The 27,881-nt window shown below is 40.6% G+C and overlaps 1 protein-coding gene and 1 long non-coding RNA gene across 2 annotated transcripts; one reads left to right on the plus strand and one right to left on the minus strand.

Moving 5' to 3' along the window:
• The first annotated feature begins 967 nt into the window (after positions 1–967).
• Positions 968–1,688, plus strand: LOC118500820. Its single transcript, XR_004903405.1, has 2 exons — positions 968–1,296; positions 1,330–1,688. It is a non-coding gene; the product is annotated as an uncharacterized LOC118500820 (long non-coding RNA).
• Positions 1,677–27,595, minus strand: DDX21 (DExD-box helicase 21). The gene is made up of 15 exons (XM_028512166.2): positions 27,415–27,595; positions 24,782–25,231; positions 22,939–23,014; positions 21,924–22,102; positions 18,633–18,750; positions 16,798–16,983; positions 15,751–15,896; positions 14,526–14,675; positions 13,312–13,473; positions 10,045–10,164; positions 8,914–8,987; positions 6,852–7,011; positions 5,900–6,034; positions 3,758–3,802; positions 1,677–3,150 (listed from the first exon to the last, which is right to left on the minus strand). The coding sequence occupies exons 1-15, from the start codon at positions 27,502–27,504 to the stop codon at positions 2,878–2,880; spliced, it is 2,364 nt and encodes a 787-aa protein (XP_028367967.1). The 5' UTR covers positions 27,505–27,595; the 3' UTR covers positions 1,677–2,877.
• Positions 27,596–27,881: the final 286 nt, after the last annotated feature.

The following is a 27,881-nucleotide window of genomic DNA, read 5'->3' on the forward strand; positions in this document are numbered from 1 at the left end:
TTTATCCTAAACTGACAATCAGACAAGTAGGCAAAGATTTACACAAGGAGGTTCATTTTAGGGTTGTTTGTAAGTGAAAACTCACAGGGACATCTAGAGTCCTGGTTAAATATACAGTGAGATACCATGTAGTCATCAAAATGTTGTACCAATACTTACAGAAAAGTGTGCACATGTTGAGGGAAAGAGCAATTCACAAAACTCAATGAATGATTCCAATTTTGTAAATGAATTCCTGAAGAGATGCTCACAAAAATGTTAGCTATGTGGTCACTATAAGTTGCTTTTTCCTCCAGTATTTGGACTTTCTCACCCATTATGTTACTTTTTAAAATTTTATTGATTTTACAGAGAGAGAGAGAAACATTGCTTTATGTTGTTCTACTTATTTATGCATTATTGGTTGATTCTTGTATGAGCCTGTTCCAGTAATCAAACCCGCAACCCTGGCATACTGGGACAATGCTCTAACCAACTGAGCTACAGCCAGAGCCACCCATTACTTAAAATAAAAATTTCAAGCTATTTTCAATTTTAGGGAAAAAGTCACCAAAAACATAACAAGTACTGATACTTTTATTATGGCAGAAAGTAGTATTTTTTACATTAACTCAATTTTATAATAAAAACATTTTATGTACAATTTTAAAGAAACCACTGTACAGATAAATTCAATGTAAAAATGGGTTGTATTTTAAAAGACCATCAATTGGAAAATATTTTCTCTATAGAATATAGTAAAAATGATAGCATTCCCCAGGCTAGCCCAACAAGCCCATTTCAACCAAGCAGTAGTTGAATTATACATTTATAAATATGGTTTGAATTCCGAGGTCTGAGAAACTTTAGCTTCATTTATTGTAACAGCCACAGATATGCTTTCCTTAAAATTAAGTTGTATAAAGGGAAATATCCAATAATCTCCCCCTTACTTTTGATTTAGGCCAGATTATGTTTCTTTATGCTAATCTACCTAAAGGTTTTAATGAGGGATAGGTATTGTGTCCTTTTACATGCTTGATAAAGTGCCCATTTGCATCCAAACTGAAATGATTTGGTGGTTATGAAAGTATCCTCAGTACCGGAGCAAAACCAGAATCAACAAATTGAAATCCACAAGGCACATGAGTTAGTTCTCTGGGATCCAACACCTTCCCCTAAATCCCTGTGGCTTGATGGGAAGTCCAGAGGAACAGGAAGAAAAGCGGTAACATTGACAAATGGATCAAGGAATAAAAACCAAGAGAATTTTTGAGAACAGAAAAACACCAGTCAGGATTCAAAGACAGAACTGAAGTTCAACTAGAAAGAGGACGTTGCTTCAATCAGAGCGGAGTTGGCTATCTGAGCACCTTACTGCAAGGTGACCAAGGAAAAGGCAGTCAGAGATAAAGATTCAACCAAGTGAGAGAAACCAGGTTCTAGAGAGATTTCAGTTAATTAAATAAAAACAAGACAGGCCATGTAGGTTAGCTTCCCTCGCCATAGTTTATTCCCTGAGATTCCCAGTACAGAATTTCTAGAAATTAAGGCGAGAAGACTATGACACTCTTAAACTCCTGGACCATGCGGAAAGTTTCCAGGGAAGTATTTGAGAACTCAGAGACTTATCTGGCCAGAGGCTGCATCAAGTTTTTCAGTTCCCTCAGAACAACAGCTTAAAATAACCACATAGCTTGTTTTTTGTTTTTTAAGACAAGTTTCCTAAGTAGCCAAAACCTCCCAATGGAATAGCAGTCTAATAAAAATTCCTATGCTGTGGCTACAGGAACTAGGCCCTTGAGAAACTAAACCAGATCATTTTATCTAAATTTTAGCTTGCCTATTAGATGTTAACCTCCAGAAACATTAATGACCAGTAAGTTTTCACCATTAAAAGAATCCTTTATCATGCACCTTTCACCTGTTCTTCCCTTTGCTCTCAATAGATACTTCCTTCTCACATATGAAAAGTATTTTCAGTGGTTTTTTTTTTTTTTTTTTGGACTCTTCAGCAATGCAAATCTCTGCCCCCTAATTCCCTTAATTCCTTCCTGGCAAATAATGTTTCTTCCAATAAGCAGTGGAATACGTTATCATCAAGCCCCATTTACCCAGCCTCCTTAGCTACAAAGAAAGTTATGGGGCTATCCCATACATTTGGAATCCCTTAAATATACTTGTTTTTATTAAAATATTTTGTTATATATATAGATAAGCAGATGTATAAAACCTGTGAAGAATTCACTGAAGCAAAAACCACCGTATAATCAGAAGCTAAAAGTGTATCAAAATGCACACACATAACAATGGCTAATCCACATGTGTCCTATTCAAATGCATCACACCCTCCAAATCTACAGCACATGCTGGCATAAGCTTTATTATATCCAAGCTAAGTTTGAATCTTGCTTCAAAACATTGCTCAGTATTAACTCTCAGAAGACATGTTATAGGCCCACATGAGGAATTGTTAGGCAGGTGGCTGAGGAATGCCAATTACAGAACAAAGTGCTTCTCCAGAGATTGTGGCATTCCCCATAGGTATGTAGGGGAAAACACTACTAAGAAATACTTTTAAGTATAAAGACAGGTCAACTTAAAAGTATAGGCAGATACAAGCTTAATTTTACCTTATAATCCATAGAAAAATGCACTAGAATAAAAACGTAATGAATTCATATACCCTTTCAAAGAAAAACCTGATACAAAAGTGGCAATTAAGTTATGACAATCATCAGATGAAATAATTTGGAAGAAGCCTATGTCTGGAAGAAATGGGCCTGGATGCATGGTCAGAAAGGAAACACAATGTGCTTTTAACTTTGTGTGCAAAGAAGGTTCAGTTCCATGGAGCCAAACACAGTTCTGTTATGCCATATACATTTCCTACTTCAATTACTGACCAAACGCTTTACTAAAACTCCGTTTCTGGCCTTTGTTTTGGAATCTGTTATTCCTGCCACCACCTCCTGATCGCTGTCCTCGGAAGTTTCTACTGCCTTCCCGCTGTCCCCTGAAGTTTCGGTTTCCTTCCCGCTGCCCCCTGTGACCTCCTCGATTGCCTTCCCGCTGTCCCCTGAAGTTTCGGTACCCTTCCCGTGGTCCTTCCAGATCCGGTTGCTCTGTGGCCACAGAGAGTTGCCAGCGCCGTGAATCATGCCATTTTTCCTGTTGAGAGATGATTTTGTTTTTACCTCTTTGATTTTTTTAATTGAATTGGGTTTAAAAGGCAGGAGAAAGACATTTTTGCCCTTTCTCAACGAGAAAAACGAGACTGATAACCTCAGTGCTTAAAAAGTCACTGGCCCAAAATAGTAACTTTCATGGCCCAAAAACCAGAGTCACTGAAGTGTGGAAAAATGGGTTTCACTGTAAGAAGTACCCTCATACTGCATCATCATGACAGTATCATTTACTCAATTCAACTACTATAGGGTACCCAAAGCTGTCAACCACGTACAATAAATATACCATGTACAAACACGTTTCTCACGGCAGTACTGAATTAAAAACACATAGAAATTAAAAGTATTTATGTAAACCCCATATAACATATATGGGAGGGGGGAAAGGCTGGATATGGTTCACAACTCTATAGAAAGAAAAACAAAATATATCAAAGTAAAACATTAGGAGAAAAAAATACTGAAATTGGTAACTGTCTTTTAGTAAAAGAACTAGAGCTGCTGTTTCCCTTTCTATTACTCAGTATTTTCAATAATGAACATTCTACAATTTAGATGTGTTAACTTCAGATTCCAAGAGAAAAGAATACCTGTATTTCTGTTACTGCGGCAGTACGGACATCAAAGCAAACGCCCTAGAAATCAAAACAAATACAAGTTAACTCGCCTTTGACGAGAATTATAAAATGCACATTAAGTGACACTCTAAATGACCAGATAGTATGTTTTTTTAAAAATTCCACATTTCACATTGATATTTTAAAATTACATAATCAGCAAATGCTGCTTATAAATGGTTATTTTGCCACCAACAATTTATTCAAATGCTTGTGTCTTTCATTTCCATTTTTGTTCTTTTCACTAAATTTTCATATTTCTTATTACTAAGATAATAATGGAAAGGAAAACTGTGAAAGGGACAAATATTACGTAGCTAAGGAAGAAATTTTAAATGTATGAAAAAAAATTAAATGTATAGGGTTAGAAGTACACTAGACTTTTTTCTTATAAGTGTCCATTCTAGAAATGAACCTGTGGAAAGTAATAAATTTGTCATTATTGAGTCAAAAAAAAGTACTAATTTTAGGTAAACTTTATTATTAGTTTTTTAAGATTTTATTTATTCATTTTCAGAGAGAGGGGAAAAGAAGCAGAAAGAGAGGGACAGAAACATCAATGTGTGGTTGCCTCTCACACACCCTACTGGGAACCTGACCTGCAACCCAAGCATGTGCCCTGACTGGGAATTGAACTGACAACTCTTTGGTTCGCAAGCCATGCTCATTCCACTGAGCTACACCAGCCAGGGCTAATTTTAGGTAAACTTTAGACCAAGGCCATCACGTTGTACCTCCCCAAAGGATAATAGCAAAAAACTAAAGATATAAAACAAAAGAACTCAAAAACGATTTAGAACTGACTAGAGATCATTCTTGGTTATCATACTGTGCTCATCTTAAAGTAACTATTAGCTACTTTCATGGCTGAGGAAATAGAAGACTGGAGAGGCCAACTGACTTGTCTAAGGCCCTGCAGCTGATAGAGTAGGTTTTACAATTCTGGACAGTATAGCTCCAAAACCTATGGTCTTAAACCATTAAAATACACTGGCTTTCATCAAAAAGAGTGACAACTGGTCACAGTAAAGGCAAAACAAAATAAAACAAAACAAACAAACAAAAAAACACAAAAAACCCCATCTATGGTTAATTTTCTAGTTTTTCATAATTCAGCCTCCTATGAAAAAGTTTTCTAAAAAATTAAATACAGGACACTATCTTTAATAAGCAGAGACTTCATCTCCAACTAAAGAGGTCTTTCTGTCTTTTGGTCTCCACAAATACTATATTCCAACTACCCCTGCAACTGACACAGGCACCCATCTCTCCACTGGTTGTCATTAATTGCAATATTTTATGAGGAACACCCGTTCCACCCACCAGTTTACCTAGTTATAACCACAGGGAGCACCAGATACTGATACATTTTGTCATCTGTAGGAATCTTCATTTACGTGTTTACTAAGTAGTCAATGCCAGGACTCACTGGGGTATAGAGATACCTAAACAGTCTTTGCCTTTAAATAGGTTATAGTGTTCTTGAGGCTCTCAGCCAGCAAGCACAGCTATTGAAATTTACCTGAATGAAGGTATGCCCTAAGAACTCTGCAGTACAGATAAAGATGCCCCCAACTCTGCTGTATGGCCAGGAAAGCTCCCCAGGGAGACACAGGGCCAAGCCAAGTCATAAAGCATACCAGGAAAGAGGTATCATACACAGTGGGTACAGCAAGTACTTAGAAAGCACGGTGTACTTGGCACTACTGTGCTGGTCAGGCCATTAACTGAGAAGAGGACTCAGAAGAAAGAACACCAGTTTTGGAAGGCAAGATTTTAAAATTTGAATTTGAATTAAAGACTATGAACTCGATATTGAATGCTTGTTTTAAGTTGCTTAATAAACCCCATCTTAGTGGAGATGTCAGGGAAGCAGGTGCATCTTCGAGTCCAGCACTGGATGCAGATGGTTCAGGCTGGAGACACGGATGGGGTAGTTGTCAATGACTGAGTGGAACTGAGTCATGGATGACACTACCCAGAGAAAACTACAGAGAGAACAAAAAATGCAGCATCCCCTAGATCAGGGAGAAGCTACTGTACAGTGTTGCATGGCCCGCATAAACCTGAAGAACCACAAAGCAAGGTCACAAAATAGGTCCCAGGCTTCCTTACCTGCTTTCCTTTGAGAAAGACCATCCCCTTCACTTTGGAATCAATCTCCTCACCCAGTTGCTCTTTCAATTCTTTCCAAGCATAACTAATGTTTGGCATTTCAATTGAGCACTTCAAGATCATGGTCACAAAGCCCTATGAAAGAAAGGGCAACAAAATTAGTCTCTAAAACAAACAACTGATAAAACACCTGCCCTCATGTTCCTAAAATATCTCTGGAAAAGTTCTCCCTAAAAGGCTATACCACCGCACACACCCACACAAATAAGTTCAAGTAAAACCGAAGAACACTGAACGAGACTGGTGGACTGTGCCAATGTTGACAATCCCGCTGTGAGATTCTAGTTTTGTAAACTGTTACCATGGGGGCAAACTAGGCAAAGTGTATGGGGATCATACAACATCATCCCTCACAACAAAATGTGAACCTATCCTCTCAAAAATTTTTTAAAAAGCACACACCATCTAAACTTTCTACGTATGCTGGCTGAATGAATTATATATATATTTGTATGTGTGCATATATTTTAAAATTTTTTAAATTTGAGATGTAATTCACATAACCACAGAATTCACCATTTTAAAGTGTACCATTCAGGGGTTTTTACTATGTTCACAAAATCTGCAACCATCAATACTATCTAAAATTCCAGGACATCCCATCACCTTAAATAGAATCCCCATGCCCATCAGCAGTCACTGCCACCCCCCTACCCTTTTCTGGTACACTGGCAACCACTCATCTACTCTACATCTCTATGGACTTGTTTATGCATGGAGTTGAGAGAGAAACATTGATTTGCTGTTCTCCTTACTTATGCTTTCATTGGCTGATTCTCATATGTGTCCTGACCAGGGACTGAACCCACAATCTTGATGTGTTGGGACGATACTCTAAGCAACTGAGCTACCTGGCCAGGGCCAAGCATCAAAATTTGATAGGGACCCTTACCGCTTCTGAGTTGATCATGGAGCGCTGGTCTACGGATGTGGCACCTGAGATGTGAGCCAGTGCCGCCGCCAGGGCTTCCACGGCTCCCTTCTCCTCTATCAGTTTCTCAGCTGACTGCTTGAAGTGACTAATAGCAGTGGGAGGAACAGAATCCAAGAGCCTACGGTTTGATGGAGAATATATTTGTTAGCAGAAGGGTAGAAGAAGTAGACAGATTTCATTTTCAAGACATCTCAAGACAAATCAGTAACTTTCAAACCAAATCTGTGTGTTTAACACACCTTTTTGCTACAGTTATACAAGCATCACATTTCTGTAGTAATAAATCTATTTCTCTGAGTACATCTAAATAATTCTAACTACCAACCCCCCAAGAGTTTTATCCTAAGGAAATAAGATATTAAGATGTTAATCACAGTGTTACAGAAAAAAGTATAAGCAATTTTAAAATGTGTATCAATATAAACTAAAGAACCATGAAAGAGATACAATGAAGTGCCCTTCTATTAAACCTGATGTTAATAAATGATATATTTTATAATAAGCATATGTTACTTTTAGAGTAAGAAGATACTACAGGTATTTACATTTTGAAAAAAAAAAAAAAAAAAAAAGACTCCCAAAGTATGCTGAAAATGATACAGGACTTTATGAGACTACATGTTCATTAGGGACTCACTATCATCAGGCCCGCCCCTCTCAAGGCCACCTTTCACACAGCACCACCAGCATCCTTATCTCTTTTCTCCTTCCTGGCCATCTAACCCCAAATTTCCTTACGAGGTGTCACAGGAAACCCTGTTTGCAGGATGCTTAAAGAAAATCATGCTAAAATAAACTTGAAAAAAGCTGAGTTAGAAGTCTTTCCATTTGCAGTCTTTCCAATAATAACTTTCCCAAGTTATTAATATGCTAATATCCAGCATTTCTTTTGAACATGAACTCCCCCTGTTGATTTTTAAAATAAGTATGTCACACATTTGTAAGCAATTATGGAAAATGCTCTAAAAATGATGCTCAGACTCTGGTCCCAAGCGGGAGACACCCAAAAAACAAGACCTTTTGGCCTTTCATGCCAATCCCACTCACCCCCAGGGATACACACTGAACAGCCAGGATGCTAAATAAACAGTTAAATATCCTTCAATTCATAGAACAATCCCACACACAAAAAAATATCCTTGCCCCTAATGACAATGGCACCTCCAATGACAAACACTGTTAATCTAATTCTACCTAGATATTTACTATAACTAAAATAACGAACTCTCATTCCTCTCAGGAGAGGGCCTGGATTAATGAAGATTTGGATTATAATCTGTTCCAATCTAATTAGTCTCCAGGTGGGAAGCACCTATACCATATATAAGATACAGTTCCTTAAACTGCCTAAGACAAACCAAACTTCCTCACCAGGGGACACTTTTGCATTGCTTTTTAGAGAGAGAAGGGAGAGGAAGGGAGATAGAGAAATATCAGTATGAAAAACACTGACAGGTTTGCACAAGCCTGTGACTGGATTGGGGATTGAACCCATAACCTAGGTATGTGCCCTTGCCCTTCAGTTAAGGGACAATGCTCCAACCACTTGAGCCACACCGGCCAGGGCAAACCAAACTATTAAATAGTGGTTTCTACTAGTGAATAATAGGATTAGGCAGGGATGAGTAGAAAACAAGGATTTCTACTTTGCATAATTTTGTTTCAGCACCATCAGAGAGTTTTAATAATAAGAGGGCTATAAATTGTTAAAAATAATGAATAACGCCCTGGCTAGTGTGGCTCAGTGGACTGACTGCCGACCTGAGGGCTTACAGGTTGCCAGCTGATTCCAGGTCAGGGCACATGCCTGGGTTGCCAGCCATGTCCCCAGTTGGGGGTGTGTGAGAGGCAACCAGTCGATGTTTCTCCCTCCTCTCCCCTCTTTCTAAAAATGAATAAATAAAATTTTTTAATGAATAAAGAAAATTTGTTTTTAAAAGGCCCAACCTCATTACTGTGCAAAGACATGCAGTAATGAGAGCAAGCACTGAAACAGACCACAACAGCGGCAGGAGCATACCTGATGGCATCTTTGCTGGAAGCCTTTATTATCTCTGTTGCAGAAGGAACGCCTATTCGTTTAAATTTAATTCCCTACAAGAAAATGAACCATAGTTTAATGTACAACGTGGTCATTAACTGTTTCCACTGAGATTGGTAATTTTTTATATTTTCCAATCACAGTTGTTATAGATTTATTTATAAGATAAACTTTTTATTTGAGACCAATTTTAGATTTACAGAGAGTTCCTATATACCATGCACCAAGTTTTCTTACTGTTAGGACAGTTTGTCATAGCTAAGAAACCCAGTGGTTACTGTACTACTAACTGAGCTCCAGATTTCATTTATTTTTACTAGTTTTTCTACTAATATCCTTCCTTTGTTCCAATATCCAATCCAGGATACTGCATTCCATCCACCGATCATGTCTCCTTAGTCTCCCCGACCCTTGACAGTCTGTCTTTCCTTGCTTTTTTATGACCTGGGCAGTTTTAAGGAGCCCTGACCAGGTACTTTGTAGACTGTCCCTCCATTAGGCTGTCTGATATTTTTCACATGCTCAGACTGGGGCCATGGATTTTGGGGAGGAAGGCCAGAGGTGGGTTCCACCACATCACTTTCTATCAAGGGTACATGCTTCTTAATGATGATGCCCTGGCCAGGCAGTGTCTGTCCACTTTCTGCACTGTCGAGTCTCCCCCGCCCACCACCCCCAGTCTAGTCTTTGCACACGGTCACCACACGCAGTCCCTCAAGAAGAAGGGGGGAGACGTAGCCCCACCTCCTAGAGGCAGTACCTACTGTGAGAATTTCCTCACAGAAGAATTCCTATAACTCTCTCATCTATGCGTAAGCATACCTGATGTGTTCATGTTATCATTGTCTGAAAACTGCCTTTCTAACATAAAACAACTCTTATAATTGTAAATATGAAAACAAATGTACTACTTTCAAATGCAAAATTATTTCAAAATGGGCTTTACATTATAGGACAATGTATAAAACATATATCTAACAACAAGCTTTCAGTCATGGTCACATGCTGGAAATGAAACTCATTTCAAGTAAAAAAAAAAACTGAATGAAGAAATCAAAGGCTGACATAGAGCCCAACGTTTGCTGAACAAGGCTAAGAAAACAGTTTTACCGCTTTTTGCTCCACTTGTGCTAACTGATACTCCTCCTTGTGCTGATAGAAGCAGATGCAAACTCCAGTCCTTCCAGCTCTGCCTGTCCGCCCAGAACGATGAATGTAGGATTCCACATCCTATGGGAGTAAAATATAAGCAACATGAACATAAAGAGACAAAGACCTGAGCAGTCCACACAGAGGCAAGAGCGGTAGAAACATGCAGGGCTGTGAGGGGAAAAGTTCTCTAGCATCTCAATTAAGGAATTGTGACAATTTTTCAAAACCTCTTGATCAGTGGTCCCTAGCCTGTGGGCAAATCTGCACAAAGCATCATATAAATAGTGCTATCCAATAGAACCATCATACGCCATTTCAATCTGCAATTTTCTATAACCACACTAAGAAGTAAAATAAAAGTAAATAAAGGTTAAATTAATTTTATTATTTTATTTAACTCAACATACCTAGCAGTTTGGTCACTTCAATGTTATCTATTTTTTTATTATATTTTATTGATTATGCTATTACAGTTGTCCCATTTCCCCCCTTCACTCCCCTCTACCCTGTACACCCTCTCCCACCCACATTCCCCCGCTTTAGTTCATGTCCATGTGTCATAAGTTCTTTAGCTTCTACATTTCCCATACTACTCTTGCCCTCCCTCTATTTTCTACCTACCATCTAGGCTACTTATTTTCTGTACCTTTTCCCCCTCTCTCCTCCTCCCACTCCCCTGTTGCTAACCCTCCATGTGATCTCCATTTCTGTGGTTCTGTTCCTGTTCTAGTTATTTGCTTAGTTTCTTTTGGTTTTGTTTTAGGTGTGGTTGTTAATAATTGTGAGTTTGCTGTCCTTTTACTATATATGTTTTTTATCTTCTTTTATTAGATAAGTCCCTTTAACATTTCATATAATAAGGGTTTGGTGACAATGAACCCCTTTAACTTGACCTTATCTGAGAAGCACTTTATCTGCCCTTCCATTCTAAATGAAAGCTTTGCTGGGTAGAGCAATCTTGGATGTAGGTTCTTGCCTTTCATGACTTGGAATTCTTCTTTCCAGACCCTTCTTGCCTGTAAGGTCTCTTTGGAGAAATCAGATGACAGTCTGAGGGGAACTCCTTTGTAGGTTACTGTCCCCTTATCTCTTGCTGCTTCTAGGATTCTCTCCTTCGTTTTTACCTTGGCTAATGTAACTATGATATGCCTTGGTGTGTTCCTTCTTGGGTCCAGCTTCTGGGCTCCTGGACTTCCTGGAAGTCTATTTCCTTTGCCAGAATGGGGAAGTTCTCCTTTATTATTTGTTCAAATAAGTTTTCAATTTCTGACTTTTCCTCTTCTCCTTCTGGTACCCCTATAATTCGGATGTTGGAACGTTTAAAGATGTCCTGGAGGTTCCTAAGCTTCTCGTTTTTTTTTTTTAATTCGTATTTCTCCATTCTTTCCTGTTTGGTTGTTTCTTTCTTCCTTCTGGTCCACTCTATTGTTTTGAGTCCCAGTTTCCTTCCCGTTACTATTGGTTTCCTGTGCATTTTTCTTCATTTCTCTTATTGTAGCCTGCACATGTTCATCTAATTTGCGGCCAAAATCAACCAACTCTGTGAGCGTCCTGATCACCAGTGTTTTGAACTGTGCATCTGATAGTTTAGCTATCTCTCAGTCACTTAAAAGGATGAGTTCTGGGGCTTTGATTTGTTCTTCTGTTTGAGCCATCTTTTTTTTGGGGGGTGGGTCTGGTCGCACCTATTAAAGGGCGGAGTCTTAGATATTCACCAGGGCAGGGCACCCCAGTCACTGGGTTGTGACGTTGTATGTGGGGGCGGGGTCGAGAGGGAACAATGGTGATTGCTCTATTCTCCGTGGAACCTTAGTCCCCTCTGCTGCTTCTCCCAAGCAAACTAGGCCCTCCTAGTGCCAATTCCCATGTGGGTGGGCTTGTGCACACCATGGGACCCTCCAAGGATCTTCCCTGTGAGGATGGGTGTCTCTCCGCGCGCCTCAATTCCCACAGATGTCCTCAGTCAGTGTCCCAAGACTCTATTTCCCAGCGCTGTGATCCTGGGTTGCTCGCCCTGCCTTGCTTTACTATGGCCGCCTCACTGGGTCTGCCAGCTGCCACCTGCACACTCAGGGTCCACCTGCTGCAGTCCTGTGTGCCCTGGAGGCCTTACTTGCCCCCGGATGTCTTATGTGCCGGTCCCATTGCTCTCTGCTCTCCACACCACAACCCAACCGGCGCCTGGCTGCTTGTCTCTGCCCCTCCTACTGGTCTGGATGCAGGGGTCTAGTTCAACTTCTTGGTTGTCTGACTTCCATTCAGATCAATTTTCTGTCATTTCTGGATGTTATTGTGTTTCTAAATTGTTGTTGTCCCTATCTTGGTTGTGCATGGAGGTACAGTGCATCCACCTATGCCTTCTTGACCGGAAGTCTGATGTTATCTATTTCAAAAAGTTATCAAATGCAGTATTTTGCATTATTTTTTCACGTTTTCAAAGTCCAATGTGCATAATAGAAAGTTTAAAATAAAAGACATTCCAACGTGTGTTTTGCATTTATAACACACATCAGTTCAGGTGAGCTGCATTTCAAGTGTTCAGCAGCTACACCTGGCTGTGGCTATTGTATTGGATGGACAGGTGTGCAGGCTCATTTAAACAATGTCTATGCCACACACGGGACTTCTTACAGTAAGAAGTGGTGATTTCATAGTTATCAGGCATTTTTCCATCATTGTAAACAACATTTAATCCTGCCAGATTTGCCAATTTTGGGAAAGTTATAGGGTCTTCACACTTGAAGTGATATAGACAGGCTCCTACAGACCAGATCTCATGTGACAAGTACTGTGCACACCACATGAACTATGCCTGCGGGCCCTCCCTGAGAGGTTCCCTTCCCACCCCCACAAACCCTAGCAGCTTCAACAACGAAGGCTGTTAACTACAGGACTTAGTCCCTTCTCTATCCTCTAGCTCCTAAGTTTATCCCTCCCACTTCCACCCCATCTAAGTCATACCCATGTTCAAAGTCCAGTTCAAAACTGCATGACTTCCACGAAGTCTTCCAGGACTCAGCCTTTAACTAGAGATTATCATTCCAGCCTCTGACCAGTGACCAGGCTTGCACTCAATTGCCAGTTCTGAGGGGACGGCCTCACAATCAATTTTAAAACCACCCCTAGCACTCAAGAAACAGCTATTATTAATCACACGAAAGTAAACAATACAACTTCTATTTTGGTTTAGTACCCAAAAGAAACAACAAAACATAAAACACTTACCTTTGGTGGAGAACTTTGTACAACCAGGTCAACCTCAGGGATGTCTAACCCTCGTGCAGCAACATTGGTTGCAACCAAAACTCCAAAGTCACCATTTCTAAAACCTTTCAGGGTGATTTCCCTTTGCTTCTGTGGAATGTCTCCATGTAGTGACTGGGCATCCTGCCAAAGAAATAAGCTAGCTTAAGAATACCAGATACAACAATAAGGGTACTTCACCAATGAGGCCTATAGAAGACATTCATATTTTGGTGAGACTTCTGCTAAAAATAATACAAAGAGGAAAGAAAACATGTGTCTTTCATGGACAAGCCTCAAAACTATTTCCATTCCTTGGTTATTAAATCAACTATATTAACAAGGTATAGCACACTAGAAAAGAGTGATCAAATCTGGCCCTGGCTGGATAGCTCAGTTGGTTGGAGCATCACCCCGATGTGCTAAGGCTGCAGATTCAATCCCTGGTCAGGCCATGTACAAAAAGCAACCAACAAACGTGTAAGTAAATGGAATAACAAATCAATGTTTCTCTCTCTCTCTCTCTCTATCAGTCAATCAATAAGTAATACTCTTAAAAAAAAAGTTGCCCTCAATCAATCAATAAGTAATACTCTTAAAAAAAAAAAAAAAAGTTGACCTGTCTGGTGTAGCTCAGTGGATTGAGTGCGGACTGTGAACCAAAGTGTCGCAGGTTCAATTCCCAGTCAGAGCACATGCCTGGGTTGCAAGCCATAGCCCCCAGCAACCACACATTGATGTTCCTCTCTCCCTCTCTTTCTCCCTCCCTTCCCTCTCTAAAAATAAATAAAGAAACATTTTCTAAAAATTATTTTAATGGTTAAGATGGTAAAATTTATTTTTTGTTTAAAAATGATCAAATCTATATTGCTGGTGGAACCTTGGGTTTGAGCCACCTTTTCCTCATCTCAGAAATGAGACTGACAGATTAGGTGAGCTCTAACATGTACACTCTATCAATTAAAAGATGCTTCCCCCTTCCCTGGCCAGGTAGCTCAGTTGGTTAGAGTGTTGTCCCGATACACAAGGTTGTGGTTCAACACCTAGACAGGGCACATACAAGAGTAAACAATAAATGCATAAGTAAGTGGAACAACAAATCGATGCTTCTCTCCCTCAAAAAAAAATCAATAAAACTAAAAAAATTAAAATAAAAGACTCTCCCTCCCTAAAGAAAAGGAAGAGGAAGGACCCACCTGCCTTATGGAGACATTCTGAGACAACTCCTGGGCTTCTTTCTTGGTCTCACAGAAGACGATGGTACGCCCGTGAAAACCACTGTACACTCGGATCACGTCCCCAATAACTGCTGCTCTCTGAGTCCAGTGGCACTTGACAGCCAGATGCTTAAAGGAGAGGTGAGAAAAAGAAAAATTTCACAACTCTCAGCTGGAACCTGAAATTACTTGCTCACCACTAATGGTACTGGAAGCAGTTGTTTAAGTTGGCCTAGAGCAGACTCACTGTTTAGAGAAAAAACTAAACCATGAAAGCAGAGAGCCCTTCCTCTTTCTCCAAAGAGCACATGACTTCTTTATTTTCTGACCTAATCATGAAAATGTAGGAAAAGAAATATCATTTAGAGTCCTGCAGGAAACCAAATAACTGACAAGAGAAAAGTTTCTGTATGTTTTGTCCTCCCCTCCTTTAAAAATGCAATCCGGCCCTGGCTGGGCGGCTCAGTTGGTTGGAGCATTGTCCTGTGCACCAAAAAGGCTGCGGGTTCAATGCTGTCCGGGTGCATGCATGAGGCAAGTGATCGATGTTTCTCTCTCACATTGATGTTTTCTTGCTCTCTCTCTCAAATCAGTAAGCATACCCTCAGGTAAGGATTTGTTTAAAAATGCAATCGGTAGTCAGTTACTGTACATGTCTATTCCATGGGTGCAGTGAGTTTGTGTAGGTACCAGACTCTAAGATGAAAAACAGCTTCAACACAAAGCACCAGATTTTTCCACCACTCTCTAGTGTTTAATGTCCATGTCTGGGGGCAATTTCTGTTTAGATAATTCAGACAGATTTAGGTTTCAAAAGATTCTGAAATTAGGGAAATTATGATGAAATTCAGAAAACACAGATATCATCTACAAATCAAACAAATATATCTTTACTTGGCTTTTCACATGGATCTAGTATTTACATAGAAATTTGCTAGTCTTAAAACTATCAAAGCCCTGGCTGGCGTAGCTCAGGGGATTGAGCGCGGGCTGGGAACCAAAGTGTCCCAGGATACATTCCTGGGTTGCAGGCCATAACCCCCAGCATTGATTTCTCTCTCTCTCTCTCTCTCTCTCTCTCTCCCCCCTTCCCTCCCTCCCCCCCAAAAATAAATAAATAAAATCTTTAAAAAAAAAACTATCAAGAGAAAAAAAAATAACACACAATTTATTACTAATTCCAGCAACCAAATAAATCATTTACCTCCACAGTTATTGCAGCTTTCTGAGTCTTTTTACCAATCAGGTCCACCTGCTCATATGTAGATTTCATGTATTTCTTAGCAACATTAAATACCCAATGAGGGCAAGTTGCAGAAAAGAGCAGTGTTTGGGGATTGTCTTCTGAATCTTTTGGGGGAAAAAAAGTTAGTATGAATAACCCAAACAAACCTACAGAGTATTCCACCTCACCCGATTCTTCCTGGGTCCATTAACACTCTACAGCAACCACTAGGCCAAGCCAGGCACTGAAGACGCAAAAATGAAAAACAGAGGTTCCCAACGGTCAAAGAAATACTGCCTAAATAATTTATGTCAAGGACTCTTAAAATAGCAAAAGCATTCTAAACTTACCTTGCTTTCTGACCAGTGGCCTTTACGAACCACAAGGGGAACTTGTCCACTATAACAAATCCTACCAACTGGAAAACACCAATTCATGGCATTTTCATATATTTCAAATGGCAGTATAAGCTGGTACAATCCTTTTAGAGAGCAACTTGACAATGTATATTGAGGAGCATGAACTATTCCTATCTTTCAACTTGGTAATTTCACTTCTGGAAATCTGTCCTGAAGAACTAACTCCAAATAACTGTGGTAGGAAAGGAAGCTATCTGCACAAAAATGCCTCTGCCTGTAAGAATAATTATTTATATCACCTAAAAATTAAAATACATAGGTGGAATTAAATCATGGCACAACTACTTCATGGACTATATTATGCCAAGTTTTAATATGTTCAGTAAGGCCATGTTAATGCACGCACCCACACTTACACACAGCAGCACAAAGTCAGGAAGAAATATACAAAAGTCAAGTACACCATACTGGTAGATATGAAATTTTTCTCTTTACTCGCTCCCATTTCCCATATTTGTGATACATCACGATTTATGTTTAATTCAAGAGTTCCTGAATAAAATAAGTCACTTCCTAATTTCTTTAAGCTTTGTTTAACTTTTAGAAAACCACTTAATCACCAACCCTTCTGATCCCTTTCATCAATTCCTTGAACTTGGGAGTTTACCTTTCTTGTATGCCACACTTAAAATCTCTTCCACTTGATCAGCAAACCCCATATCCAACATCTGGTCAACTTCATCCAAGACGACATGCTTGAGTTTGGTGAGATCTAGCTTGCCATTCTGCAAGTGGTCTTTGATACGACCTGGTGTCCCAACCAGGATGTCAATCCCATTCCGCATACGTTCAACTATGAAGAACATAATGATAAGATATGCTGGGTTGTTAAGTCCTCTACAGGCTGGGGTACCAATTAATAATTTTTATTCTAAAATATTTACTAACTACAATATAATATACTATGTATTAAAGAGAAAGATACCAAGATACTCCATAATCTAGTGGGAAAAACATCTAAGTGACAGTCCAGTGTATTATGTGACATAATAGAAAAATATACCAGTGGGGATGGTAGTAGCAGGAATGAAATGGCTTCCTTAGCTCGTGGAAATATCAAGGTCTCACAAAGTGAGAGTAAGAATCTTTTTTTGTTGTCATTAAGATTTTATTTACTTAGCCCTAGCTGGTGTAGCTCAGTGGACTGAACACAGGCTGTGAACCAAGGAACCGCAGGTTCAATTCCCAGTCAGGGCACATGCCTGGGTTGCGGGCCAGATCTCCAGTGGGGGTCATATGAGAGGCAACCACAGACTGATGTTTCTCTCTCTCTCTTTCTCCCTCCCTTCCAGTCTCTAAAAATAAATAAATAAAATTTAAAAAATAACAGCTAATAGTTTTAAAAGATTTTATTTACTTAATTTTAGAGAGAGGGAGAGAAACATCAATGTGTGATATATTGATTAATTACTTCTTGCATGTCCCCAATTGGGGACTGGGCCTGCAACCCAGGCATGTGCCCTGACTGGGAATCGAACCGGTGACCTCTCAGTTCATAGGCAGATGCTCAATCCACTGAGCCACACCAGCCAGCGCAAGAATCTTAAAGCAAAAGAAACTTTTTATGAGGTCAAAATTTAAAGAGGATGAGACAAGTTAGAAGGGCAAGTATTTTAAGAAGATATAGAGACATTTGGGGGAAAAAGGGTTCAATATAACTGGGATGAGATGGCAATAATGCAACTTTTTATGGAGCTGCTACTGCAGCGTCGGGACACAAGGCACTCCACACACACCGCCCAATTCAGTCCTCACTGCAAGAGGGTGAGTTGAGCAATGCTATTTCAGACATGAACAAACTCAAGAACAGAAAAATCAGGCAACTTGAACTTGAAATCACACAGCTACTCTGTGAGCAGCCTAGATTCAAACTCAGGTCCTTCTGATGCCAAAGCCTATATTCATTCCACCAAAGCTGAAAGGAACTAAGCCTTGTGTGCCAATGCTAAGACTTTTTTAATTCCTTGAATCCCTTCCTGAATTATGTATCTGCTCTGCATATAAAGCTTTAAGGTCTTGAATTGCTAAGTAATTCAATACCACAGCCAAAGGTCGTAACATTTGGCCCTTGGGCCGAGAGAAAAGAAAGCCTGCAAAAAAAATAAATAAATAATTTTAAAAAATTGAAGGAAGCAAGAACAGGCAGAGACCCAAGGTCCTGGACAAATAAAAAGAGTAACCTTGAATTCTGACTTTCTAGTTCCAAGGGTCCTTGAGTCCAGTGACTTTGCAGCCTTTAGATAAACACAGATACCACAAAAGTCCTAGGAATGGACTTGAACAGCATCATGCAGTACCATGCTACTGACCATCTTTAAACCAAACAACAAAGAAAACCACCAGAATGACTAGACCAGGAAAAGCCAGATGCCAAGGTTGGATCCAGCCAGGGCATCCAACAGCAAATGGCATCTTCCTTCCCTCAATTTTGGATTTACTTACTTTGACCTCCATAGGGAGTTCCACCATAAAAACAAGCCACTGCCAACTTTTTTGTGATGTCAATGAAGTCTTTGCTTACTTGGTTTGCCAATTCCCTTGTGGGTGCAAGAACCAGTACCTGAAAACAAACAAATAAACAAACAAAAACTAAAACTAAACTGAATTCATAGCATTATGCAAGTATTTGTTTCTTAACACATTTGGAATTCACCAGAAGGTCCACCTCATCCTAACCAGTATTTTCAAAACACCTATTATGTGCTTTGTAATATGCTGTGTAAGTGGAAGGATCATACAGTACAGTCCCTGACAAACCTACACAGAAGAAAAGATTATGACCTTATCACTCAGAAGAAAAGTAGGTATCCAAAGCATGGTGCTCCAGGAGGGCTGCACAGAGCAGGCTGAAGGAACTGGGGAAAGTTTCATGGTGCTGCTAGTGTTTAAAGAACAGCATGCCAGGGAAGAAACAACTTCAGCAAGGAGCAATACTGCTGATAACATTAGCTAATACTTGTGCTTTTACTGTGTCTCAGGTTCTACTAAATGCTTAATATGCATTATTCTCATTTAATTCTCACAAGTTATTCATCTGTAATACAATTGTATCATACAATTACAGTGATATCTATAAGAGATTTTTAAAATATATTTTGATTATGCTATTACAGTTGTCCCATTACCCCACTTCATTCCCCTCCACCCTGTACACCCTCTCCCACCCACATTCCCCCCCTTTAGTTCATGTCCATGTGTCATAAGTTCTTTAGCTTCTACATTTCCCATACTACTCTTGCCCTCCCTCTATTTTCTACCTACCATCTAGGCTACTTACTCTCTATACCCTCTGTCCTTCTCCCACTCCCCTGTCGCTAACCCTCCATGTGATCTCCATTTCTGTGGTACTATTCCTGTTCTAGTTATTTGCTTAGTTTGTTTTTGTTTTAGGCATGATTGTTAATAATTGTGAGTTTGCTATCATTTTACTATTCATATTTTTTATCTTGTTTTTCTTAGATAAGCCCCTTTAACATTTCATATAATAAGGGTTTGGTGATGATGAACTCCTTTAACTTGACCTTATCTGAGAAGCACTTTATCTGCCCTTCCATTCTAAATGAAAGCTTTGCTGGGTAGAGCAATCTTGGATGTAGGTTCTTGCCTTTCATGACTTGGAATTCTTCTTTCCAGACCCTTCTTGCCTGTAAGGTCTCTTTGGAGAAATCAGATGACAGTCTGATGGGAACTCCTTTGTAGGTAACTGTCCCCTTATCTCTGGCTGCTTCTAGGATTCTCTCCTTCATTTTTACCTTGGCTAATGTAATTATGATGTGCCTTGGTGTGTTCCTTCATGGGTCCAACTTCTTTGGGACTCTCTGAGCTTCCTGGACTTCCTGGAAGTCTATTTCCTTTGCCAGAAAGGGGAAGTTCTCCTTTATTATTTCTTCAAATAACTTTTCCACTTGTTGCTCTTCCTCTTCCCCTTTTGGCACCCCCATAATTCGGATGTTGGAACGTTTAAAGATGTCCCGGAGGCTCCTAAGCCTCTCCTCATTTTTTGGAATTCTTGTTTCTTCATTCTTTTCTGTTTGGTTGTTTCTTTCTTCCTTCTGGTCCACTCCATTGATCTGAGTTCCAGTTTTCTTCCCATCACTATTGCTTCCCTGTGCATTTTCCTTCATTTCACTTAGCATAGCCTTCATTTTTTCATCTAATTTGTGACCAAATTCAACCAATTCTGTGAGCATCCTGATCACCAGTGCTTTGAACTGTGCATCTGATAGGTTGGCTATCTCTTGGTTGCTTAGTTGTATTTGCTGTGGAGCTTTGATCTGTTCTTCCGTTTGGGCCATTTTTTTTTTGTCTTGCTGTGCCTGTTACATATGAAGGGCAGAGCCTTAGGTGTTCACCAGAGCAGGGCAACCCAGTCCCTGGGTTTTGACACTGTATGTGGGGGCGGGGTCTGAGAGGGAACAATGGTGCTTACTCTGCTTTTCATCAGACTTCATTCCCTTCCACCACTTCCCTCAAGCAAATGGAGCCTTTCTGGTGCTGATTCCCGTGTGGGTGGGCTTGTGTACATTCTAGGACCCCGTGGGTCTCTCCTACAAAGTCTCCTGTGAGGCTGGGAGTCTCTCCCTGTGCCTCAACCCCCACAAGTGTTTTTAATCAGTGCCCTGAGGCTCTATTTCCCGGCACTGGGACACTGGGTTGCACACAATGCCTTGCTTCACAATCACTGCCTCACTGGGTCTGCTGGTTGCCACCCTGCACCCGGGGTCTGCCACCCACTGCAGTCTTGCATGCCCGGGATGCCTTACGCTCCCGGTCCCACTACTCTTTGTGCCACGACCCCTCTCCACTCAGGCGCTGGACTCCACCCCTCCTACTGGTCTGGATGAATGTGTCCATTTCAACTCCTTGGTTGTCTGACTTCTATAAAGTTCAATTTTCTGTCAATTCTGGTTGTTATTCTGTTTCTAAATTGTTGTTGTCCCTATCTTGGTTGTGCGAGGAGGCACAGTGTGTCTACTTACGCCTCCGTCTTACCCAAAAGTCAATACACAAACAGATTTCTAAAACCAAAGGCTAAGAAGAGGCCAAGCCCAGATTTAAATTCAGAGCCAGGCCCCAAACCTGTGCTCTGAACCTCTATGCCACAGAGAATCTGAAGTAGAATCAGGAGTCAGACAAGGTAGACAGGGCCAGCATGACGAGGGGCTTTGAACCCTGGAATAGCCTGAGTTCAACCCGACAGGGTGCACAATACAAAACCACTACAGATCCTCTGATAGAGTAACAACATGACACCAGTATGATTTAAGGTGAACAACCCAATATGCTCATCCAGCAAGTATTGACTGATGACACACTAGGTGCCAGAACAGTTCATTTACTGCTGTAGTTGTTAACAGCAACTACAAAAACACGTGATTGGGCAACATGCATTTCAGTGAGGGAGGGAAGCTTGGCCTCTCCTTCTATTCATGCATCTCTATTAAAAGCAAAAATGGCCAAAAAAAAGACACTTGATCAAAACTGTGAGCCCCAGGGACACTTAATAGTTTGAAAGGAACCTGATGAGCACTAACAAATAATACAGGTGACTACAACCATGGGATGGATTACAATGTTTAAATATATAGGACTAGTGGCCAACACTTTCAATACTCAAAAAGGCTTTAAGGAGAACCCAATAACGAACAGTAGCATGTGTAAACAATACCCAGGAGATGTTTTCTCCTGTGCGGATTTGGAGCCCCTGAGGTCTGCATTAAAGAGATGAGTTACCTGAGGAGCACGGCCTCTCTTCCGGTCTTGCAATTCTCCCAGAAGCTTCTCAATCAAAGGGATGGCAAAGGAGAATGTCTTCCCAGTTCCTGTCCGTGCCTGTGCAATTAAATCTTTTCCGCTATACACATGGTGAAACGTCTTTGCTTGTATAGGAAACAGGAAGGTCACCCCACGAGCTGTAAACAAGTTAACTGTGTTATCAGCCATAATGGAGGGGATATTCTACCTTCTGATCAACATTATAAATTCAGGTTCAAATATCTTCTGGAAGTGAAGAATCAACTTAACTAAAAAATATCAACAAATTTTAAAGCACCAAATTGCCTAAGTGTTTACTATTTTAAGAGATTAAGTCACTTGTCATGAAATCTCACCCACAGGTCAATATAAGCCTGAATATCAGGTGCTTTGGGGCAAAGTCCAAACTGTGCCACACCTGGCTCAGAAAACACCTAGTTGAGCATCTATGACCACCTATAGCTCATTCACAGGCACACTGCTAAGATGAATTCTAAGCCAGGTTGGTATGATTAACCTAGAGATGCCTCATGAAATGGGAGAGCCCTGGCCAGGTAGCTAGGTGGTTAGAGCGTCGTCCTGATACATCAGGGTTGTGGGTTTGATCCCCTGTCAGGGATCATACAAGAATCAACTAATGGCCCTGGCTGGTGTAGCTCAGTAGATTTAGCATGGGCCTGCACATCAAAGGGTCGCTGGTTCGATTCCCAATCAGGGCGCATGCCTGGGCTGTGGCCAGGTCCCCAGTAGGGGGTACACGAGAGGCAACCACACATTGATGTTTCTCTCCCTCTCTCCTTCCCTTCCCCTCTCTCTAAAATAAAATATTAAAAGAGGGGAGGTGGTATAAGAGGACTAAATGGTAATGAAAAATACAATAAAGACTTTTTAAAATCTTAAAAAAGAAACATGTATCATAGTTCATCCCAACAAAAACAGCAGAGTGCTTCCAAATAACATGTCCAAATTTACTCAATATTTTTAAGAACATTACCTTTGAGAAGTTTAATGGTCTCTTCAGATATGGGGAAATTAGAGAAAGCACCTTCTTTTTGTTCCACAGTTATTTCCTGTCAAGTAAAGGGCCACAGAAAGAAATCAATAATTTACCCCTACAGGTTAATATATAGAAGATTTCTGAAAAAAAGGAAAGTAAAGAACGTATTCTAAAATACCTCTTCTCAATTGACCAAAAAAACATACAATTCTTGGTAGGTAAATCAAGATCTGAAAAAGGAAATAATCTATAAAAACCTAAAAGGAAAATCTGTAGCAAATATATGCTAAACACACACCCAATACATGGCTAGTGAAGGCAGATGCAGTCTCCACTAAGAACTATCCCGCTGCTATTCCAAACGGATGCACTGTTACAAGGTCATTAGCCCTTTCCACAGCGACATTGCTCATGTGCATCCACAGGAAACACGGAGCAAACAGTGACATCACTTGTTAGTAAAAAATCTGAATGTCGAGTAAAGAAATAATCATGTGAATCTCTAAACATGTATATGATGCATAACATAACCATTAAGATTTAATATTTTTATTTAATAATAAAAGAATTAAAATAAATTAAATATCTTATAAAAATGGGGGTGCACTGGCTGGGTAGCTCAATTGGTTGAAGCGTCGTCCCATGCACCAAAGGCTATGGGTTCAATCCCTGGTAGGGCACCTATGGGAGCAACCAACTAATATTTCTTTCTCACACTGATCTCTCTCTCCACCCTCCTTCCTCTCTCTAAAATTAATAAACAAACATGCCCTCAGGTGAGGATTAAAAGAAAAAAATTAAAGTGTGGGAAATGCTTATATAAAAATGGAAAAGTCTGGATACAAGATTGCATATAGTACAATCCTAATCTGACAAAAAAAAGTTCCACATATAAAAAGTACAGCAAGGAAGTATCAAAATTCAATAGGCTACTTCTGTACCTGAAAACGTTTAACATTCACCAAATTACTGAGTGCAGAAATTTTAGGGAACCTTCTTTAATTTTAATTTTTGGGGGGAAACTTTTTAAAAATAAATTTCTAAATCTCCTAAATTCTCTGAATCACATATTATTTTTTATAGTCAAAAAAATTCTTAAATGTTGATCAAGATCTACATCAAACAGAAAGTTGTTTATTAGAGTTAGGGTTTTTCTTTGCTGTGTTTTTGAAAGCTGCCAGTACTGGCTTCCAAGTGGACAGATTTATTTAATCATCCCGTTCAAGTCAAGTTAGTAAATGGCCTAAACAAAGAGACTTAGTGGTCCTACTTAACTGTGATTTATTGGTGAAACCCCTCAGAGGGAAGCCAGGGCCTATTTGCATGATTATATCCTTATATTTGTTGATTTCTGACTTGCAAATAAGATAACCTTGTTTGGAAAAATCTTGTCTAAGATTTTCCCCAAACTTAGACAGATGTGTTTACTCCAAACGGAGGCAGACAAAGGACTCCATTATCAGCCAACAAATCAAATTTCCTCCCTTGACTATATAATATATAGCAATTACCTACTTATTTATCTTTTTTAAAGTATATTTCATTGATTACACTATTATGGTTTTCCCAAGTTTTGTCTCCCCTTTATCCCCCTACCTGCAAGGCCCCTGCCCTTGAGTACCACCTACCCCTTAGTTCAAGTCCATGGGTTGTGCATATCAGTTCTTTGGCTTCTGCTTCCTATACTATTCCTAACCTCCCCCTGGCTGTTTTGTGCCTACCAATTATGCTTCTTATTCTCTATACCTTCCCCCCTAATTCTTCCCCTCTCCCTCAACACTGAAAACCCTCCTTGAGATCTTGACTACGATGAGATACATTCTACACAGCCAAACCTTACCTGCTCCAGCTCACTGTTACTTTCTTCACTGACAGCTCCATTGGAGTTAGAGTCAGGTCCAGAAAAAGAGAATCCATTCTTTAGTTTGGAGCTTTTCTCCCCAATTTCTCCATTCATTTCTTTTTCTTTCTTCATCCTTTTGGGCTTAGGAGTACCTAATTCTTCTTCAGAGGGCTCCTCGTTTTTTTTAACTTTTTTGGTTTTAGAAGAAATATCTTTCTTTTCCATGGGCTCTTTGGGTTTTTTTACACTTTTGATTTTAGGAGAAATTACATCATCTTGAGATGGCTCCTCTTTAATTTTTTCCTTTTTGGATTTAGGAGAATTCATGTCAACCTCAGAGAGTCCTGCTTTCTTTTTAACTTTTTTAACTTTTGGGGAAACAGCTTCTTCCATTTCTTCTGCTGCCTTTTCAGTCTTATTAGATTTTGGCTTCTCTTTTCTACCTTTCTAAAAAAAAAATCAATTAAGAAAATATAAACACTAAACAAAGCATCTGATAAATTTGTATAATACATCAATTCTAGATTACTTCCAAATCACACAGTTATGAAGAACACAATTTGGGGGCATTTTTCAACATTTGTACTTTAGCCTTGCAATAAGGCAAAAATCAAACAACATGTTTTTAGTACTATTTCTTAGCTATATGGAGATAATATCGATATATCAATAATGCCATTAGCTTAGAAGAGAATGCCTCTAAGTACTCAATTCATGGTGGTCAAACAAGTACAATCAAATTTTCACAAAGGATTTGAGGTGGCTCATGGGATGCTGCAACAGGCTCTAAACTAAATACACTATAGCAAGTGATCAAGTACAGTTTAATTCTGGTAAGAGAAATAAGGCCATATATGTCCACAGATGGTAGATGCTAGACAGACTTTTCTTCCCTAGAGTTCCTGTACAGGTAAAACAAGGATTCACAGTATCTGTCTTGACCATCTCACAAGTGCAAAAGAATTTACAGAGACACTTCCTGTACCAAAAAGCTGTAAAAACTCACAATCTATCAACACACATATAAAAAAGATGAATCTGCCGTGGTTGGTGTGGCTCAGTGGATTGAGTACTGGCCTGAGAACCCAAAGGCCGCCGGTTCTATTCCCAGTCAGGCACATGCCTGGGTTGCTGGCTGGGTCCCCAGTTGGGGGTGTGCAACACGCAACCGATCAATGTATCTCTCGCATATCAATGTTTCTCTCCTCCTCCTTCTCCCTCCCTTCCCCTCTCTCTGAAAATAAATAAGTTTAAAAAGATGCATCTAATTTAAAGAAGAAGGGGGAAAGGGGAAGCACAAGTTACAAGGACATGGAACGAGTGAAACCTCAAAACCAAAGCAGACTATGTATGGCTCCTACCAGAAATGTCTGACTTCCAACTTTTCATATTACTGAAAGCTTAATTACTTAATATTACTGAAAAACAATTAGATGGTGTAGCCTGTTAAAACCTCCTGACAGCCCCAACAGAATCCCAGAAGTACAGAGACTATTACATTGAGCTGTAATCTGCCTCCCTAAAACTTCAAGCCTGGTCTCTGCTCTCAACTCATGAATGAGAGTAATCTCTCCCAGGTGACCAACCTTCAGACACCTGAAAAGAATCCTGGTCTCCCTTTCCCCCCAGGACTTCAGCTCTTTCATCACCTGGTTCCATCAAATAAGAGTGGATTTCCCATCCCGGTGGTCCCTTTTGTAATATAATAGAGTTTAGTCATGTCCCTTCTAATTTGAGCACTTCACAACTGGACAAGTTCACTAATGCAGAGCAGGTAAAGCCGGTGAAATGTCCTCCCCACCCGTAAAGACAAGTCTGTGGTCCCTCGGCTTCCTACAAGGCCAAAATACTGCAGTTGTTAACTTCCCATCAAAAAGACCCAGAAACAGCAAGAAAAGTCATATACAACACAAGTTCAGGGGCAATTTTTGTTCCCACCTACCTTATCTCAGAACGGACTCAGTCACAGTGAAATCACTATTTAAAGAAGCAACAGCAAGGAGGCAGACAGCTGTCAAAGCGAAGAGACTCCTGCACTCTGCTGGGCTATCTCAAAAACATGGTGTCCAGTTAGCACCACGACAGAGCTTTACATTTCAATGGGTAATCTGGCCGATAAACATTAAGAGGCACTGAACTGCTTCATTTTCTAAGTGCCGCTTACCGGAAATAGGGTCAAAATGTCACTGCTTACGCCGCGCACGTGTGCAGTCTAGTCTAAGGCGTCAGTCCCTACCTACCTTAACTTGACTTAAAATTCTCCTCCGCGCACGCGACTCGCCGGGAGTTAGGTCTGAGCTTGAGTCAGAACGTGGGGCCTAGCCGTGAACATCGAACTCTGTGCACCTGCGGTGGGGCACCTAGACTCCGGGACCACGTGGGATACCTGGCGCTCCCTTCAGTTCCGATCTCTCCCAGCCCTGGCTGGGGGGCTCCCGGAGCTCTGTGGAGCGCCCACCGCCCATGGAGGACACCACCCCCAGACGCCCTTTGGCCAAGACCCACACGGATCTCCGGACAAACCTGGCCCGAGCCGCGCTCCAAGCAATCCCACGCCGGGGCCGCTAGCCTCTCAGCGCCCCGGCTTCCCCTTCCTGCCTTGCCCCAAGTCCCTCCGCCCTCGGGGGTACCTTCTCATTTTGTTTTCGCGGTGTCTCCATTTTTCCCATGGCTGCGTCTGATTCCAAATCCGTGTCACTAAGGAGTTTCCCCGGCATCATTCAGCACAAGCTGTGTAGGCCTACTGATCTCGACCACCGCGTGGAGAGGAAGAGAGAGCCCTAATCCTTTGGTCCACCCAGCCTTCGTCACTTCCGGTAGCAAAGCATTTCCCCCGGAAAAAGAAAGCCCTAGGGAGGCGGAGCCGCACGTGGTAGTTCGTACGCTCCAGTTGTTCACGGTCCCTGCGTTTGGTGAATGGACTCCTCTGCCTCTGAACTAGCGGGTGTGAGCAGTAGGCTAAAACTGGAAGGAACCACAAAGGTTGGCTTTGTATTCAAACACGGGCCAGATTCTTGCTCCGCCTGGCCTGATAAATACAGACTTGTAGTTGCTTTTTAGTGGCTCCTTTTCGATGCTTTAGATCATCGGTCCCTAA

The sequence above is a fragment of the Phyllostomus discolor genome, chromosome 5, assembly GCF_004126475.2.
Source record: "Phyllostomus discolor isolate MPI-MPIP mPhyDis1 chromosome 5, mPhyDis1.pri.v3, whole genome shotgun sequence".
NCBI lineage: Eukaryota > Metazoa > Chordata > Mammalia > Chiroptera > Phyllostomidae > Phyllostomus > Phyllostomus discolor.